At 35.9% G+C, this 18,620-nt stretch overlaps 1 protein-coding gene across 7 annotated transcripts in view; it reads right to left on the bottom strand.

Annotated features, from left to right (window-relative positions):
* Positions 1-18,620, bottom strand: part of MAPK8 (mitogen-activated protein kinase 8) — a 105,751-nt gene that overhangs the window by 10,651 nt on the left and 76,480 nt on the right. For all 7 annotated transcript variants that reach the window (XM_067025204.1, XM_059051978.2, XM_067025205.1 and 4 more), the window contains 3 exons: positions 16,651-16,709; positions 16,425-16,563; positions 2,468-2,633 (listed from right to left, as the gene is read on the bottom strand). In XM_067025204.1, the coding sequence (XP_066881305.1) occupies positions 2,468-2,633; positions 16,425-16,563; positions 16,651-16,709 (364 nt within the window). The remainder of the gene's footprint in view (positions 1-2,467; positions 2,634-16,424; positions 16,564-16,650; positions 16,710-18,620) is intronic.

Genomic DNA, 18,620 nt, shown 5'->3' on the forward strand with positions numbered 1-18,620 from the left:
AATTTTTTTCTCTTTTTTTGTTAGCCACACAGCATGAAGGATCTTAGTTCCCCGGACCAGGATCAAACCCGTGCCCCCTGCAGTGGAAATGCAGAGTCTTAACCACTGGACCACCAGGGAAGTCCCATGACCCTTGTCAACTTTAAACGAGAGCTGTAGTCAATACTGAAAAGAATCTGCTAGACAGCGAAATGGGCAATTTGAGGACCTCCACCTGTTTCATTAAAACTAACCACATATCCTGACATTTTATATCTTTGGGCTTGAAAATCAGACAAAAAGAGTAGGTGCTTGCAGTTTAATATAAGAGGGGAATGAGCAATTTGAAAGGAAAGCTTTAGAAACTTGCATTTGTTTTTGAAGTTTGAAGGCCCCAATTCTCTAATAGCAAAAGAAGAAAAGGGTAGGAATAGATGTTAGAAATATACCCTTTACCAATACAGCAGGACTTGGGAACTTAAAGTCAGTACTTTCTAATACACTCATAAGGAGATTGTCAGTTCATTACAGAATTTTAGGAGCTAGATTAGGAAAAAATTTTTAGGAGCTAGATTAGGAACAAATTTTAGAAATCCTGTGGAACTAAAGTTTCTCTAAAATTTCACATTAAAATACATACAATTCTTTTTATATTTATGGCATAGTTCAACTTTCAAGGATAAAATTTTAGAGGAAAAGTTAACATTCATAAATCAGTTCAGAGAAAAATTTTTTCCAGGGTTTTCATTTTTTGGCAAAAATCTATTACAATAATTTTTCCCTGTGGACTTTATAGAGAATAGCAAGCTTTAGTTAACTATTCAAGACACAACTTATGTACATAATCTTAAGAAAAACATCTTAAAACAGATTTCAAAAGCTGCAAGCATGAGAAAAGATATTGTCTGGGTTAATGAAGACTTTCCTCAGAATATGATAAGCCTGATTCATACATAAAATGAGTTTTACAGGGTCTAACTGCTTAGTCTATTTGGCAATTTAAATATATTCCATTATCTCACACTTTCCAAAAAGCTTTGACCTGGCTTTCAATAAAAGACATATAAAATAAAGTTGTTAAAACAGGTGGCAGTGGGTTAAAGGTGTTACTAAAAGGTAGAAGTTCTTATGTGTAACCTTGCTGGCTAATGTAGTTATCATAATTAAGCATTACATTTGACTCAGTCTTCTGGGGCCCAAAAAAAGAAAAAAAAAAAGGCAATAAGGTAGATCTATATAATTCTTATCTAAGAAAGGAAAGCATGTCAATTCTTTACATGACAGTTTTTCTTGGTGCTAATTTCTGGTAGGGAGCTCCCAAGATCACAATTATAGGACAGAGTGCCACATTATACATTATCTGTGACAATCAATGGTTTTACAGCAAATACAAAAACAATCTTCATGCCGGTCACTTAAAGCAGCAATTCTCAAAAAAAAAAAAAAAAAGAGTCTAATACTAAATCTAACTCACTGGATTTTACAGGGTATAAGGCAATTTTAGGTAAAGAGTAAGACAACAGAACAGCATGTTTATTTAAGAACAAAAGAATAGTAGTAAATATTTAAAGTGTTTTTAATAAGCTCAGAAAAGAAAATTAAGCTAAAATCCTCAGTTCAACGTTATCTTTTATAAAAAAGAATCCCCCAAATTGACTTGATACAGTTTCCTGATTCAAAGTGAACTGCTGTTTCAGATTCTTTGCTAGAAAAAATGTCTAGGTCCTATTCTAGTAAGTATTTTGGATTAAGTTACCACATTTTAAAAGTTATAGTTTAAGTCAATAAAATCCTGTGTAGACTTACTCATCTCTTAAATGACTGAGATTCAACAAAATTTCTTAAGTATAAATATATGTATATTTATGCGTAAATTTTTTTAAATTCATGAACTACATGCTTGATAATGTTCTTCAACCTTGATTCTAAATGCTGATACATATAATTGACTATACTCGCACATAACAATGACATTTCTTTAAGGCTGGACACAAGGTCTTTGATGAAACACTGTTTTCTCCGAAAGGCAACCTTAAATTAATTATCCATCAGCTATCCATCAGCAGAATGGCCTTATTGCAGCCCTTAAAGTTTGCACTAGGTGCTACTGCTATTTAATGTCATGGGATTGGAAATGTGTGCAAATATCATTAATGCAAACTTAAGATTTCTTGAGCCCATGTTAGAATGCTTTTCAAGTTACAGGCAAGAAAATGGTATATATTCTGTTACAGGGGCCATGGCAACAAATTCTTTATCTAATGGTAGTGTTGATGATTATGTATTTGTATTTAAATAAACAGGGGCCCCAAGTTTTTCCAAACACTTATGACAGAATTTGTAGTAACTTTCAAACTCTTGATAAACATCATTCCATACAGCGATACATTTAACTCTATGCACTTCAATTTAAGTATTTACATAAGAAATCTGATAAACAAAAGCAAATAAATCAAAACAGTATTTCAAGTAAATAGTGTTTGCTGACCGTTTTCTTTGTAGCCCATCCCTAGGATGACCTCAGGTGCTCTGTAGTAGCGAGTCACTACGTAAGGTGTCATCATAAAACTAGTTCCTGCAGTCCTGGCCAGTCCAAAGTCAAGAATCTTCAAAGTGCAGTCTGATTTTACTACTATATTACTGGGCTTTAAGTCCTTCAAAAATAAAAATTAAAAAAAATGGCTGCTATGATATAAACAAAGATTTTGCAGTCCACAAGTTATGAGATCAGTTATAAAACAATTCATGGTTACTGTTCACTTTTCTCACTGTAATTGTTATCACTGCACAGATTCATCACAATAGGCAAATCTGAGAAATTAGCTTGATGGCATTTAAAATTTATGAATATATACAGTTATTAGAAGTTAGTAATGCTTTATTTGCTAGCAATTATGATTAGCTAGAAACTTTCAACCAAGTGGTGTGAAAGCAATTTGGAAAGGCATCTCAAAGCTCACGTAAGAACTATTATGGTAAGAGAGAATCATAAGTTGGCATTTATATGCACTTGTATACTAAATTACCAGCTTTTAAAAGATCCCATTTTAATGTCAAAACAAGCTTTATATAGATACTATATACCAACAATGGGTCATTCTATGTCAACCCAAGCACATGTCACTTGACCTTTCAAACTGGCAGATGTTCAACTCTAAAGGATCGAAGTAGTCGTTATCAGTCCCTTCCATCACTGACTGCCCACCCAAAATCGTACAAATTTGTTCATAAAATTTTTGACTGCCAGTTGAGGTAGGACACTGTTGTCTTGGTGCCACTAATCCATAAAATTACTTGCTGTTGATGCTACCAAATAATGTCTTTCTGAAGAATTTCCCACCTGAACCCAACCTCAAGGAATTCTGTGCTATGACCATTAAAAGGCAGCAGCATAAACACTCATGGCTTCAAGTTCAACCCATCTTGCCTGTTAACTCCCATGAATTCTATTATGAACCAAGAGACCAAAGAAAGCAGGAGTATGATTCACAAACATTGAATACCAGTGATTGATGTAACACAAAATAAAGCTGGCCTGAAAGCTAATAATTACTTTTGCGATGTCTATATCCAGAGAAGCATGTATGCTGTCTTGAGCGTATTTTGATATGCAATCATGGATGGGTTAGGCGATATGTAATCTATAGGTTTTATCAAATTAAAAATAGATATCAACAGGCTTACTGAAACAGAAAATGAAAATTTTCATTATTGCTATCATGTAAATACATTGTCACTATTTCCAAAATACAATATCTCTGCAAAGTAACACTGCATGTTCAAAAATAAATATTATGAGCCTTGATACTATTTCAATGCCTATAGTGTTGGTTAATGATTAATGGCTCTTCATAGTACTGCATTCTAGTCTAGAAATAAGACTTCAACCTTAAACACTTTACTTTGGAAAGATTAAGAACAAAATACAATTTTTAAAAAATAGACATCTTTTGTTAAGGAAAAGAAACTGTCAAAAAAGAATATCATCTGAAATTCATCCTTGCATATCAAGATGTACCTTTCTACAGATGTTTAAGTTGCATTGCTATCTATACCTGTGAAGAATAACTGAACTTGTATGAATGTGTGACAGAAGTAGTGGACTAACAATATTCCACCTTCTCTCCCACATTTTTCCAGCCTGTGATTAATTCTAGTCAATGGGATGTGAGTGGGAATCAAGAATAGAAGGGTCAGTGCATAACATCCTTTTGTCTCTTGCCCTGCTTTGGTGACTAGTAACATTCTAGATATTGAGCTGCTGAGCATATATGTATGGCAGAGTCCTCACCCCTCTAGGACCTGTACTGGACACATACTGTGGGAGATAAACCTTGGTTGTGTTAAGCCACTGAAAACTCAAGTGTTTATTTGTTAATAACCTAATTGTGATATTGTGATTTATAATAAGAAAACCATATTTGGTCATTGTCCCAATTACTGGCACAGAGCTCCTAGAACCCTTGTTATTTCCTAAGTAATAAGAGCAATAAAGGTGAAAGGAGTGCTTTTTGTTATTCATAAGAAGTACCTTTCAATTACACCAGAGTTGACTTAATGAGGTTACTTTTGGAAAGTCCCAAAGGATGAGGCTGGTTGCCAGGGAACCAACAAAATAATTAGAGGGTTGGAACTTTCAGTCCTACCAGACCCCAGACCTCCTGCGAGGGGAGAGGGGCTAGAGAGTGAGTTCAATCTCCAATGGCCAAAGATTTAATCAATCACGCCTATGTAATGAAGCCTCCATAAAAACCCAAAAGGACTGGTACAGAGAGCTTCCGGTAAACACATGGAGGTGCTGGGAGAGTGGTGCACCCAGAAAGGGCTCGGAAGCTCCGTGCACCTTCCCACATAATTTGCCTTATGCATCTCTCCATTTGGTTGTTCCTGGGTTACATCCTTTGTAATAAACTAGTAATCCAGAAAGTAAAATGTTTTCCTGAGTTTTGTTAGCCACTCTAGCAAATTAACTGAATCTGAGGAGGGGGTTGTGGGAACCTCCAAATTATAGCCTGGGAATATGATTGGCATTTGAAGTTGGGGCAATCTTGTGGGACTGAGCCCTTAACCTGGAGGATCTGATGCTATTTCCAGGTAGATAGTGTCTACCTGGAATTGAGTAAAATTGTAGGATATCCAGGCTGGTGTCCAGAGAATCTGAGAATTGTTTGGTGTGGGAAAAACTACCTCACATCTGGTGTGAGAAGCATTATGGTAGTAGTGTGAGAGTGAAAGAGACACCTAAGAATGTTCTCCATTACACTAGTCTATTCTGACCAACACTGAAATTGATGACAGGAATACGGTGTTACTATTATAAACACAGGATCATAGCTTAGTAGTTGAGCAGCAGGCAGCAGGGAAACTAATATCAAAGGTTGGAAAGGTGATCCAGGTTATAGAGTAGCAAGACATTTCATGACACTGTCACCTACAATAACTTGGAAGGCACAGCACTTGCATAATGAACTTGAGCCCTAGAACAGGGGATGGCAAATTAACGCCTGCCTGTTTTTGTGAAGAAAGTTTTATCGGAACACAGTCACACTCATTCATTACCTACTGTCTATGGCTGCTTTTGTGTTATTATGATAAAGTTGAGAAGGTGTAACAGAGACTGTATCTTATCATCTGCAAAACCTAAGATATATACTATCTAGCCTTGCCTTTACAGAAAAAGTCTACTGACCCCTGCTCTAGAAAGAGATTGAAAAGCAAAACTTTAGTAGTGGGTATAGGTGGCTATTACAAATCAAAGAATTGGCCACTTCACAAGAAGAAATAAAGGGAACAGAGAATCTAGAATTTCAAGGCCTTGCCATTCTGGGAAAGCTAAATGCTACTAGACCTTTCAAAAAGAAAAAAAAAAAAAGAAAGAAAAAATGGCGGGTTACTCAGCAAATATCTCCGCCTCCTAACCCAATATACTTCTTCACCTTATTGATAGGCCTACGCTAATTCTGGCCAATGGAATGTGAGGAAATGTGATGTTCATCAAATCTGAAGAGTTTTAGATGTGCTTGATTGATTTAGCTTGGTTCTTGCCCTTCTTTCACTGTGAGAAAAGGATGTGCCCCAGGGAGGCATGCCTTCAGCCTGGATTCTGAAACCTGGACATGAAACAAACCCTGAACCTGATCCCATGATCTGGAGCAGTGTCACACAGCCAACCTGCAGACCCCTGAGCAAGCAATAAATGTTGCTGTAAACCACTGATATCTTGAATTTGTTTCTAATGCACCATTTTCACATAACAATTCTGAAAGCCTTTGATGGAAGAAGACCTGAAAAATCTTTCAATTGATGAAAATACCTCAGACTTGCCAACAGAGGCCTGAAAACATAAAGGTAGACATTAAGTCCAAGAATATAGAGCCAGTGAGCTACCAGATGTGCTCTGAAAAGAACTGTAATTAAAAAGATAAGAAGTCTCCTGAGTTTCTAAGAGAGATGTACCATTTAAAAAAATAAAGAATTCCTTAAGCCTGTGACTGTTCTAGCTTTAAAACAATGGTTCTCAAATCAGGGCAATTTTGTTCCCAGGGGATATTTGGCAATGTCTAAAGACACTTTTGGTAGTCACAATTGGGAAGTACTACTGGCATCTTGTGGGTAAAGGCCAGGAATGCTGTTAAACTTTCTACAATGTACAGGACAGCCCCTCAAAAGAAAGAATTATTCATCCAAAATGTCAATAGTGTCCAGGTTAAGGTCTTAAAGTGACACTTGGGCCTCCAATCTTTGACAGATAGGAACCTGTGAAACATGGGCAGCCCCCAATGAGAACACACTTTCCAATACTTCAGATATACTCAAGAAGGCTAGCAGAAAAGACTCTCCACAGGGTGAGCCAGGTACCAGAGAGAAGAGTGAACAGAGTGCTCCCTGCAGAGATCAGATTCAGGGCCTAATCAAGGAGTAGTCTTCCCCACAAGGGCAAAAGGACGCTAACAATGTCTACACAACAGAATTCCAAATTACAAATAAATAACGACTGCATTTTTCAATTTCCCAAATGGGATTGTTTACTGTAGTTACCCTGACCCTGTTTGACCACCACATCTAGAGTATGGGGGGAGGGGGAGGAGATGCAAGTGACCAGATAATTTGGTCATTTTAGTTCTACTATTTCTGGACCAAAAGGAGAAATATCTGGATTAATGTAGAAATTACTATGTATCACTTAGCACTAAATGCCTTGATAGGCTAGGACTCCGGGTTATGTTCCCTAAGGAGGGGCTGACTAGATACTAGGTGTGGAATAAAGGAAGCAAAGGAATGCTTGATAAGCAGAGCAGAATGGCACAGACCACTCTGAAGTCTGCCTCCCCCCATTTCCCAGTTCCCTTACAATTAGGCAGGTTATGACTAGTTCTGCCCATGGCCTTAGACCCAGTACATTCCACCCGGCTTTTTCTTCCCCTGACACAGGGACCAGCAACTATCTAGATGCTGGAGCCTTATACAGCTTAGCTTGGATCTCTGAGCAAATATGTGGAACTCCATCCCCAACCCTGACTTGTACTGAACCCCCTAAAGGATGAAAGCTCAGGTTATTTTATCAAGCAAGTAATCTCAGACAAGCAGAGACGGTAGGTAAGGGTAAGGGGAATTTAGGAGTAGAGCACAGAGGTGAGTATCAATTTTGGCCTCAAGACCAGCTGCAGAAATGGGTGCTATGGTTTATCCCATTAAACTTCTTGTAACTTGCTCAAGGAACAGACATCAAATAAAATCCTGGGAAAACAGTTTCCAGAACTTACCGTATGAAAGAAGTAGGAACAAATGGCACCAGGGGTGGCCTACGGTGGGTGCTGTGATACCTGCTCTGAGCCTGGGTTCAGGACTGAGGCACTCATTCTTCCAGGGGCTGGCAGTGTTGACTACTGACAGTTTTCAGCAAATCTCTCTCCAGGAAATGCCCTCAGCCACAGAGAGCCACTTTTTCCAAAGTCTGCTCTCCAAGACCAAGGTCTGCTTGAGTCACCAGTTGAGGCCTCTAGAGTGATTGCATCCTATTTCTCCCCTATGTCTATTTCTTACTTCCTTTACTCCCCACAGATGCTGATCCTGAGGGGACTCTCCATTAAACTTCTTACATGTCAATATATCTCCGTCCTTGAGTTTGTTTTCCAAACAGCCTGATCTAAGATAAAGGCATATTTTTCATCATAGGTAACAGACCCCAATATGTCTCTAATTAGCTCAAATTTATTGTGTAAATTTTCTATAGTTGTACTATGTTTTAAATACTTTACCTGTCTATACTAATGGAGTATGTTAGAACATCCCAATAACTATCATTGTGTTCATGCAGTTCTTCTATTTTCTACAACTTAAGCTTGGCATACTGCAACACTACTCCATGTATAAAGTTCTCGACAGTTATTTATCCGAATAAGTGTATATACCTTTTATCCTTACAAAATGACAGTTTATAACAGTATTCAACTTCACCTCATTAAACAGAGATATCCTTGTTTTCACATTTGTATTCCCCTAGTACATCTTTGCCAAAACCTTTGCTGTCAGCCTTTCGGAGTTAGCTACAACTGTCTGCATTATAGAAACATATACATGTTGGTGGTGGGTTTGTGTGTAGGTCAAAATCTGACGTTTTAATGAAGAGGTAATCGCATCTATAAATTATGTTATATATTGGTCTTCTGTAATTTAATGTTTCCCTTTTTGCTTCTTACTGTTTCTTTTGTTTTCAATCTTCTGTCATTTGATCTATGTGTCTGTTTTACCCAACCACTACCCTCATTAATATGAAAATTTTCTGTTTGGAAGATGTTACTTTACTATAATCAAATTAACTTCCATGGTTGCAGATTACTTTCCTGATCCATAGGACAAAGTTAACATACAAAAACAAAACCCAGAAGTCTAACTCACTTGCCTGTAACAATATATGAGTATGGGATGAGGAAAATAATGTACTCTCCCATCTAAAGAGATTTCTCTTATGTTGCTTAAAGATGGCATTTACATATAATATTATAGCAGTTTTATATGGAATATACAAAGCAATTCAATTAGAATGATAACTAAAGATAAGCCTGAATATCTCAGACACATAATTAGTTTAAAATAGTTAACTTGAGCACAAACTATGTATTTCCTTTTATAAGTTAGGCTATTTGATACAAGGTAGCATAGAATGGAGATATAATTCCACTGAATTAAATAATTTTTCAAGACATTCCTTTCAAATGAGATGCAACACTTTTAAAGAATAAGCTAGACTTAAAACTAAAATACAAAAACACGGACCCACACAAAAACTTGTACACAAATGTTCATGTCAGCATTACTCATGATAGACAATGGTAATAAACCCTTAAGTAATAGCCCCTTAAGTGATGAATGTATAAAGAAAATGTGGTAGATCCATATAGTGAAATGTTATTTGGCAATAAAAGGAAATTAAATATACTGATATGTGATACGTATGTGGATGAATCTTGAAAACATTATGATAGGTAAGAGAGGCCAGCCACAGAAGACCACATATTACATAATTCTATTTATATGAAATGTCCAGAATAGGCAAATATATGGAGACAGGAAGTAGATTAGTGGTTGTCAGGGCTGAGGTTAAAGGGGTCAGGGAAGAATGGAAATTGAAGGCTAATGGGTACAGGATTTCTTCAAGGGGGACAAATATGTTCTAAAATTAGATTGTGGTCATGGTTATACAACATCTGAATATATAAATAACACTGAATTGTACACTTTAAATGGGTAAATTGTATGGTATGTGAATTATATGGCAATAAAGTAGTTAGAAAACAGAGTACAAAAATATAAAGTATTTCAGAATATTTAAGAAACACAACACTGGTGAATACTTAATTTTATGTAATTGGTAATGATAGCAGAATATTTTATATACTGCTTCATTTAAAAACAAAAATAACTTTATATTAATCTATATAAATCAGTGAAATACATCGCCACAAGAATATGATGAAAGGCAGTGATGTCAGCAAAAATGGCAAAGAAGTAGATAGCTCCAAAGAAAATCAGAATAAACTTTTTCAGAAATGTGAAAATAGTCAAAGGTTTACAACAACCAAGTGAACACAGAATCGAGAAAAAAACAACTTAAAAACAATAGAAAATATTTATGGGTGGTGTTTTTATTAGCCCTTGCCCTACCCATCTCCCTGGCTGGCTGGGTGGGTGGGGGTCCTTGAAGAAAGCAGCCTGCATTCTTAGTACTGGACCCCGGTCCAGGGTTGGACAGACAGCATTTCTTGAAACCACAGCAAGCCAAATAAATAACTTACTCTGCCTGGAACAAAACATCAAAGTTAAGGAAAACAAGACACAGCATACCAACAAACACATAATGGGAATCCCAAAAGGAGAGAAGAGAGAAAAAAGGGCAGAAAGAATACTTGAAAAAATAATGACTGAAAACATCCAAATTTAATGAAAGGCATGAATCTACAAGTTCAAACTGCTCAATGAACTCCAAAAGGATAAAAAGCAAAGAGATCTGCACTGACAATCATTATACTCAAACCACCAAAAGACAGACTATCTTGAGAGCATCAAAAGAGAAACAACCTGTCAATTACAAGAGATTCTCAATGATATTAACAGATGGTTTCTCAAAAGAAATCATGGAGGCCAAAAGGCAGTGAAATGGCACATATAAAGTGCTGAAAGAAAAAAAATGCCAAACAAAAATTCTATATCCAGCAAAAATATCTTTCAAAAGTGAAGGAAAAATTAAGACATTTTGGGATAAATAAAAGCTAAGCGAGTTTGTTCCTAGTATACCTGCCCTAGAAGAAATGCGAAAGGGAATCTTTCAAGTGAAAATAAAAGGACACTAGACAGTAACTTGAAGTCATATAAAGAAAGAATACTGGTAGGGGCTTCCCTGGTGGCGCAGTGGTTGAGAGTCCGCCTGTCAATGCAGGGGACACGGGTTCATGTCCCGGTCCGGGAAGATCCCACGTGCCATGGAGCGGCTAGGCCCGTGAGCCATGGCTGCTGAGCCTGCGCATCTGGAGCCTGTGCTCCACAATGTGAGAAGTCACAACAGTGAAAGGCCCGCATACCGCAAAAAAAAAAAAAAAACAAACAACTGGTAAAGGTAATTACGTAGGTAAATACAAAGGTCAGTATTATTGTATTTTGGGTTTTTAACTCCTACTTTTTTCCCAATATGACTTAAAAGACAAATGCATTAAGCAACTATAAATCTACTTTAACAGGAACCCAGTATATAAATATGTAATTTGTGATAACAGCAACATAAACTGGTAAGGACAGGTTGTATAGAAACAGAGTTTTTGTATACTATTGATGCTAAGGTGGTAATAATTCAAAACAGATTGTTATAAGTTGAAGAGGTTAACTGTAACCCCCAAGGTAACTTTTAAGAAAATAACTGAAAAATATACAGAAAAGGAAATGAGAAAAGAATCAAACAGTACACTGTAAAAAAAAGCAATTGAACACAAAAAAAGGCAGGAATTAAGGAATTGAGGAACAAAAAGATATGACATATAGAAAATGAATAGCACAATGGCAGAAGTAACTTCTTCCTTATTATTAATTATATGTAGATGGATTAAACTCTCCAACTAAAATCAGATAATGGTAGAAAGGATAAAAGAAACATGATTCTACTGTAGGCTATGTAAACAAGAGATTCACTTTAGATACAAAGGCATAAACAAGTTGAAAGAATGGAAAAAGATATTTCATGCAAATAGAAACCAAAAGAGAGATGGAACAGCTATACTAATATCAAACAAAACAGACTGTAAGTCAAAAGTTGTTACAAGAGGCAAAGGAGCAAAATACATATTGATAAAAGGGTCAATACATCAAGAAGATAAAGCAACTGTAAACATATACATATATAACAACAAAGTCCCAAAACACCTGAATCACAAACTGACATAATTGAAGGGACAAGTATACAGTTATACAATAATAGTTGAAAACTTCTATAACTTACTTTCATTAATTGACAAAATAACTAATCAAAAGATCAATAAAGAAATAGAGAACGTGAACAACACTATAAACCAACTAGACATAACAGACATATATAGAATACTCCCTCCAAAAATTCAGAATACGTTATCTTTCTAAAGTACATGTGGAACATGCTCCAGGATAGATCATATGTTAGGTCACAGAACAAGTCTCAATAAATTTCAAAAGAGTGAAATCATACAAAGTATCTTCCCTGACCACAATGGAATGAAGCTAGAAATCAAGGAAAAGGAAAACAGGAAAATTCACAAATTTGTAGAAATTAATATTCTTAATCAAAGAATAATTCAAAGAACAATTCACAGGGAAATTAGAAAATACTTTGAGATGAGTGAAAATGAAAACTGAATATACCAAAATTTAGGTAATACAGAAAAAACAGAGCTTGGAGGGCAATTTTATAGCTCTTAACACCTATATTAATTTAAAAAAAGAAGAAACATCTCAAATCAATAACCTAACATTCCACCTTAAGAAACTAGAAAGAGCAAACTAATCCCAAAGCAAGATGATGCCAGGAAATAATAAAGCTTAAAGTAGAGATTAACAAAATAGAGAACAGAAAAATAAAGAAAATCAACAAAACCAAACATTGGTTCTTTAAAAAGATCAACAAAATAGATAAACCTTTACCTAGACTAAGGAAGAAGAGAGAAGATACAAATAAATAAATTAAAAAATGAAATTAATAATAAATTTTAAAAGTTGGGATATTATCACCAACTTTATAAAGCAAAAAGGATTGATAAGAAATACTATGAAGTTATATATACCAAAACTCAGATGAAATGGACAACAGATTATTTCCTTCCTAGAAACACACAATATTACCAAAAATGACTCAAGAAACAGAAGAGCTAAACATATCTATAAAAAGTAAAGACAGTAAATCAATAATCAAAATCTTTCAAACAAGAAAAGCTCACGACCAGATAGCTTTCTGGCAAATTCTACCAATCATTTAAAAAAGAATTAAGACCAATCCTTCTCAAATTCTTCCAAAAAACTGAAGAGGGAGAAACACTTCCTAACTCACTCCAAGGTCAGCATTACCTTGATACTAAATCCAGACAAAAATATCACAAGAAAAGAAAACCACAGGCTAAGATCACATATGAACACAGGTGCAAACAATTCACAACAAAATGATAGCAAAACAATTCCAACAGCATATCAAAAGGATTGCACACTATGACCAAGTGGGACTTACCCCAGGAATGCAAGGGTAATTCAATACACAAAAATCAACTAGTATAATATACCACATTAATTGAATCAAGGAAGAAACAAATATATGATCATCTCAAGTGATGCAGAAATACATTTGACAAAATCCAATATCTTTTCATGATAAAAACACTTAAACTAGGAATAGAAGGTATGTGTCCTATGTAAAGACATGTGTGGTATTTGCCCTCAGCTACAGGTGATCTCTAGGCCAGTGGAATGTCTGACTGACAGCAGTGTCTTTGTTTGCCTGGGAGTTTCTGTCACAGGACAGTCTAACAACATGATGTGTAACTGGGGCTTTGGGACACATGTCAGTTCCAACCTCTGGAGAAACAGGAGAGTAAAGGTATTAGTGTGAACCTTAGAAGTGTTGGAGACTAAAAGTTAGCCAGGCAGGCAGTATGTGCCTGAGCAGCAAAAAAAACTTTGGCGTGAACTTTCCTGCCTGGCAATACCCCACACACATTCTCATACTTTGTGGCTGGGAGGAAAAGGACGAATGACTGAAATCTCCATGACTCTCCCACTATGCATCTCCTCCTTTGGTTGGTTCTAATTTGCATCCTTTAGCTGTAATAAAACTTTTAAGTGTAGTGCTTTTTGGAGTTCTGTGAATCATTCTAATGAATTACTGAACCTGGGAGAGGCTGTGGGGACCCCAAATTTGCAGCCAGCTAGTCTGAAGTGAGGGTAGTCTTTTGGAGTCTGTACCCTCTAACTACAAAATGTGATTAACTCCAATGCAGAAGGAAACTTACTCAGACAGATAAAGAGGGAAACCCCACAGGTAATATCACACTTAATGGTGAAAACTGAAAGTCTTTCCCTTAAGATAAACAATAAAACAAGATGCCCACTTTTGTCACTTCTATTCAACATTTTACTGGAAGTTCTAGCCAGAACAACTAGACAAAAAAAGAAACTTAAGGTACCCAAATTGGAAAGGAAGAAATAAAACTACTGAGCAGATGATGTGATCTTATATATAGCAAACTGTAGGAAAAAATCCCTATTAGAATAAACTGAACAAAGATGCAGGATATAAGACTAACACACAAAAATCAGTTGTGTTTCTTATACACTAGCGATGAACCATCTGAAAGAGAAATTAAGAAAACAATTCCATTTATAATAGCTTCCAAAAGAATAAAATACCTAGGAAAAGGTTTTAACTAAGGACGTTAATTAAAACTACACTGAAAACTATAAAACATAAAAGAAGACCTGTCATAGACTGCATTGTGTTCTTCCCCACCCAAATGCAAATGTTGAAGCCCTAACCCCTAATGTGACTGTATTTGGAGATCAGGCCCTTATGGAGGTAATTAAGGTTAAATGAAGTCATGAGGGTGGGACCCCAATACAAAAGAACTGATGTCCTTATAGAAAAGAAAGACACACCAGAGCTTGCTCTCTCTTCCTGCATGCACAGAGGAAAGGGCATGTGAGGACACAGCAAGAAGGCAGTTATCTCCAAGCCAGGAAGAGAGATCTCACCAGAAACTGAATTTATTTGCACCCTGGTCCTGGACTTCTAACCTCCAAAACTGTGAGAAAATAAATTTCTGTTTTTTAAGCCACCCAGTCTGTGGTATTTTGTTATGGTTCCCCAAACAGACTAATACAACCTGAGTAAATGGAAAGACATCCTGTGTTCATGAATCTGAATACTAAATATAGTTAAGATGGAAAAACTACCCAAGTAATGTACAGAGTCAATGAAATCCTTATTAAAATTCCAATGGCCTTTTCTGCAGAAATGGAAAAGCTGACACTCAAATTCATGTGGAATCACAAGGGGCCCTGAATAGTCAAAATGATATTGAGAAAGAATAAAGTTGGTAGACTCACACTTTTTCATTTCAAAATTTACTAAAGCTACAGTGATCAAAATAATGTGGTACTGATATAAGCACAGACACAAAGACCAATGGAACAGAGAATTATGAGTCCAAAAATAAAACCATATGATTGGCCAACTGAATTTCAATAAGGGTGCCAAGACCATTCAATTAGAAAACAATAGTCTCTTTAATAAATGATGCTGGAATAACTGGATTTCCACAAGCGAAAGAATGAAGTTGGCACCTTATCTCATACCATATACAAAAATTAACTCAAAATGGGTCAAAGACCTAAATGTAAGAGCCAAAACTATAAAACTCTTGATGGAAATCTAAGGGTGAATCTTAATGACCTCAGATTTCACAATGGAGTCTTACATATGACACTAAAAAGACAAGCAACCAAAGAAAAAATAAACTGATTTTCATGAAAAGTAAAAACATCTGTATATCAAAAGAGATCAAGGAAGTGAAAAAACCAACATACAAATTAGGAGAAAATATTTACAAATTACTTATCTGGTAAGGGTCTAGTATTCAGAATATATAAAGAACTCTAATAACTCAACAACAAAGACAAACAACTCAATTAAAAAATGGGCAGAGCTTGAATAGAAATTTCTCCCAAGAAGATATATAAATGTCCAACAAACATGAAAAGATGCTCAATGTCATTAGAGAAATGCAAGTCAAAACCACAATGAGATGCTACTTCATACTCACTAGGATGGCTAAAATGGAAAAGTCATTAAGTATTAGCAAAGATTTGGGGAAGATGGAACTTTTGTGCACCGTTGCTGGGAATGTAAAATGGTGTAGCCACTGTGGAAAACAGTTTGTTCGTTCCTCAGAAAGTTAAATATGACCCAGCAATTCAACTCCAAGGTAGATACCCCAAAGAACTGAAAACAGGAACTCAAACAAATACCTGTACCTTAATGTTCATAACAGCACTATCCACAAAAGCTAAAAGGTGGAAATAACCCAAATGTCCATGAATGGATGAATGGATAAACAGAATGTGGTAAATACATACAACAGAATATTAATCAGCCATAAAAAGGAATGAATTACTGATATATGCTTCAATATGGGTGAACTTAAAGCAGACTGGTATATGCCAGGGGTTGGGGTGAGAGGGGAATGGGAAGCTACTGCCTAACAGGTAGGCGGTTTTCTTTTGGGGCAATGAATGTATTTTGAAATTTGGTATCGGTAGTGGTTGCACAATGTTGTGAATGCACTAAATATCACTGAATTGTACACTTTAAGATGGTTAATTTTATGTTACATGAATTATACCTCTATGATTAGAAAAAGAATATGATAGTTTTTTCTACTAACCCGATGAATAATTCCAGCAGAATGAAGGTGCTTGATTCCACACAGCATCTGATAGAGAAGGTAGGACATTCTTTCATGATCTAGTTCCATCTGAATCACTTGACAAAGATTTGCATCCATGAGCTCCATGACTATGTAACTTCACGGGTGAAAAAATATGACAGCTAAAGTATACAGTAACAATCGAAGAACAATGTATGAACAAAATTTTAATTAACACACTTACACATCTTGAAATTCTTCTAGGGATTTCTGTGGTGTAAAAACATTCAAAAGGCCAATTATCTGTGGCAAAAGCAGAGAAATAGGAAAATTAGAAATTCCTTAATAATATTTTCATTTGGGAACTGCAAATACATGGATTAAAAAAAAGCCACCTTCAGTGTAAAATTTTTCAAGTCTTATGTTCTAAGCTTAAGTAATCCCTTTTATTTTATATAGTAAAACTTTATGGCCAGGGGTTGGGGACAGGGAGGCAAGCAGAGCACAGAGAATCTTAAGGGCAGTGACAATACCCTGAATGATACTATAATGGTAGATATATGTTATTGTACATTTATCCAAACCCATAGAATGTACAACACCAAGAGTGAACCCTAATGTAAACTATGGACTTTGAGTGATAAGGAAGTGTCAACGTAGGTTCAAAGGAGGTGTTAATGTAGGTTCACTGATTATAACAAATGCACCACTCTGGTGGGGGATGTTAATAATGCGGAAAGCTGTGCATGTGCGGGGGCAGGGGGTATATGGGAAATCTCTGTACCTTTGTCTCAATCTTGCTGTGAACCGAAAACTGCTCTAAAGAAACAGCCTTCACACACACAATATCAACAGAAGAGCTCCACAAAATCCATTCCATTTATGAACATTCAATTATCAAGAACCTACATTATACAATCCTCTACATAATTTGTAAGCAAATCTTAAATACTGTCTGCCATCTCTTATCCAACTCAATATTTCTATATAATCTCAGACCTTTTGCCCCGTTTTTTCATAATACTGTGCATTCCCAGTTTTCCTCATTTCCAGTCTATTCCACTAGTTTATCCATAGGCATGCTCTTTTTCCCACTATTTTGTTTTAATCCTCTTCCTTTACCTGTACCCTTTTCCTGGGTGATACTATGTATGTCTTTTTCTCCAAACATCTCTATGTGGATAATTTCTAAATACTCATTAAAAGTCCTTGTTTAGTTTATGAGTCTCAGATTTTCACAGCTACCTCACATGAGGTCTCACAAAATAATATCAAATTGAACTCATTATCCTTCCAACCCAAACCCCTTACTTTTCCAGAGTGTCTTTTCTTTTACAATAGAAAGCTGAGAGTGATTTTTGACTTTTTTCAGTATTGTACCATAATAAATATTTAAAAGAATGCCATCCATTCTTTGTTAGTCTGAATTTCAACCTCTTCTTTTCACTTCCTGTGCCACTATTTATGCTGAGGATTCTAACATCTCATCTAGACTGTTCATGCTATAATAACTTCTAACACTTGGTTCCCTAACAACGGTTTTCTGAAAATCCAGCTACCATTTTACTGCTTATAATATATGGTAATGAAAAGACCTGATCATATTACTCACCTTCTCAAAAACCTAATGCCACCAAAAAAAAAAGCCAAAGCTCCCTTGTAGTACATTCAAAGCCCTCCATAACAGGCTATCAACCCACTTCTTCTCTTGCTAAGCTCTCTATTAAACTTGACACTTGAGCAAGAATATTGTTTTCAAAAAACTGTCAAGGCCTTTAAACATACTATTCCCTATGTTGGTCATTTACCTATGAAACTACTAAATAAACCTGCAAGATAGGCCTCTTTTGTAGGGTCTGACAACCCCTAGTCCTTGAGAGACCTGAATATTCTACTTTGTCCCCACAATATCTTATATGTTATTATGGCATTTAACACACCGTAGTATAGTCTCCCTTTCACAACAGCCTCTATTCCCCTTTACAATTCCAGCATTCAGGAAAACACCTCACACATATTTTTGAAATGTCTGTTGACAATTATACTTAGGAATGGGAATGTTTTTCTAGACATAAACTTCATGAGAACAGAATCCATGTTACTCATTTAAGCATAAAGCTTTGCTTACAGAAGGCATTCAAATATATGTTCAGTGAATAAATTCAGAAAAGTACTTTTTAGATCAGAGAGGATAAAACAAATTTGTTTAAGACA

This window comes from Kogia breviceps, chromosome 2 (assembly GCF_026419965.1).
Source record: "Kogia breviceps isolate mKogBre1 chromosome 2, mKogBre1 haplotype 1, whole genome shotgun sequence".
NCBI lineage: Eukaryota > Metazoa > Chordata > Mammalia > Artiodactyla > Physeteridae > Kogia > Kogia breviceps.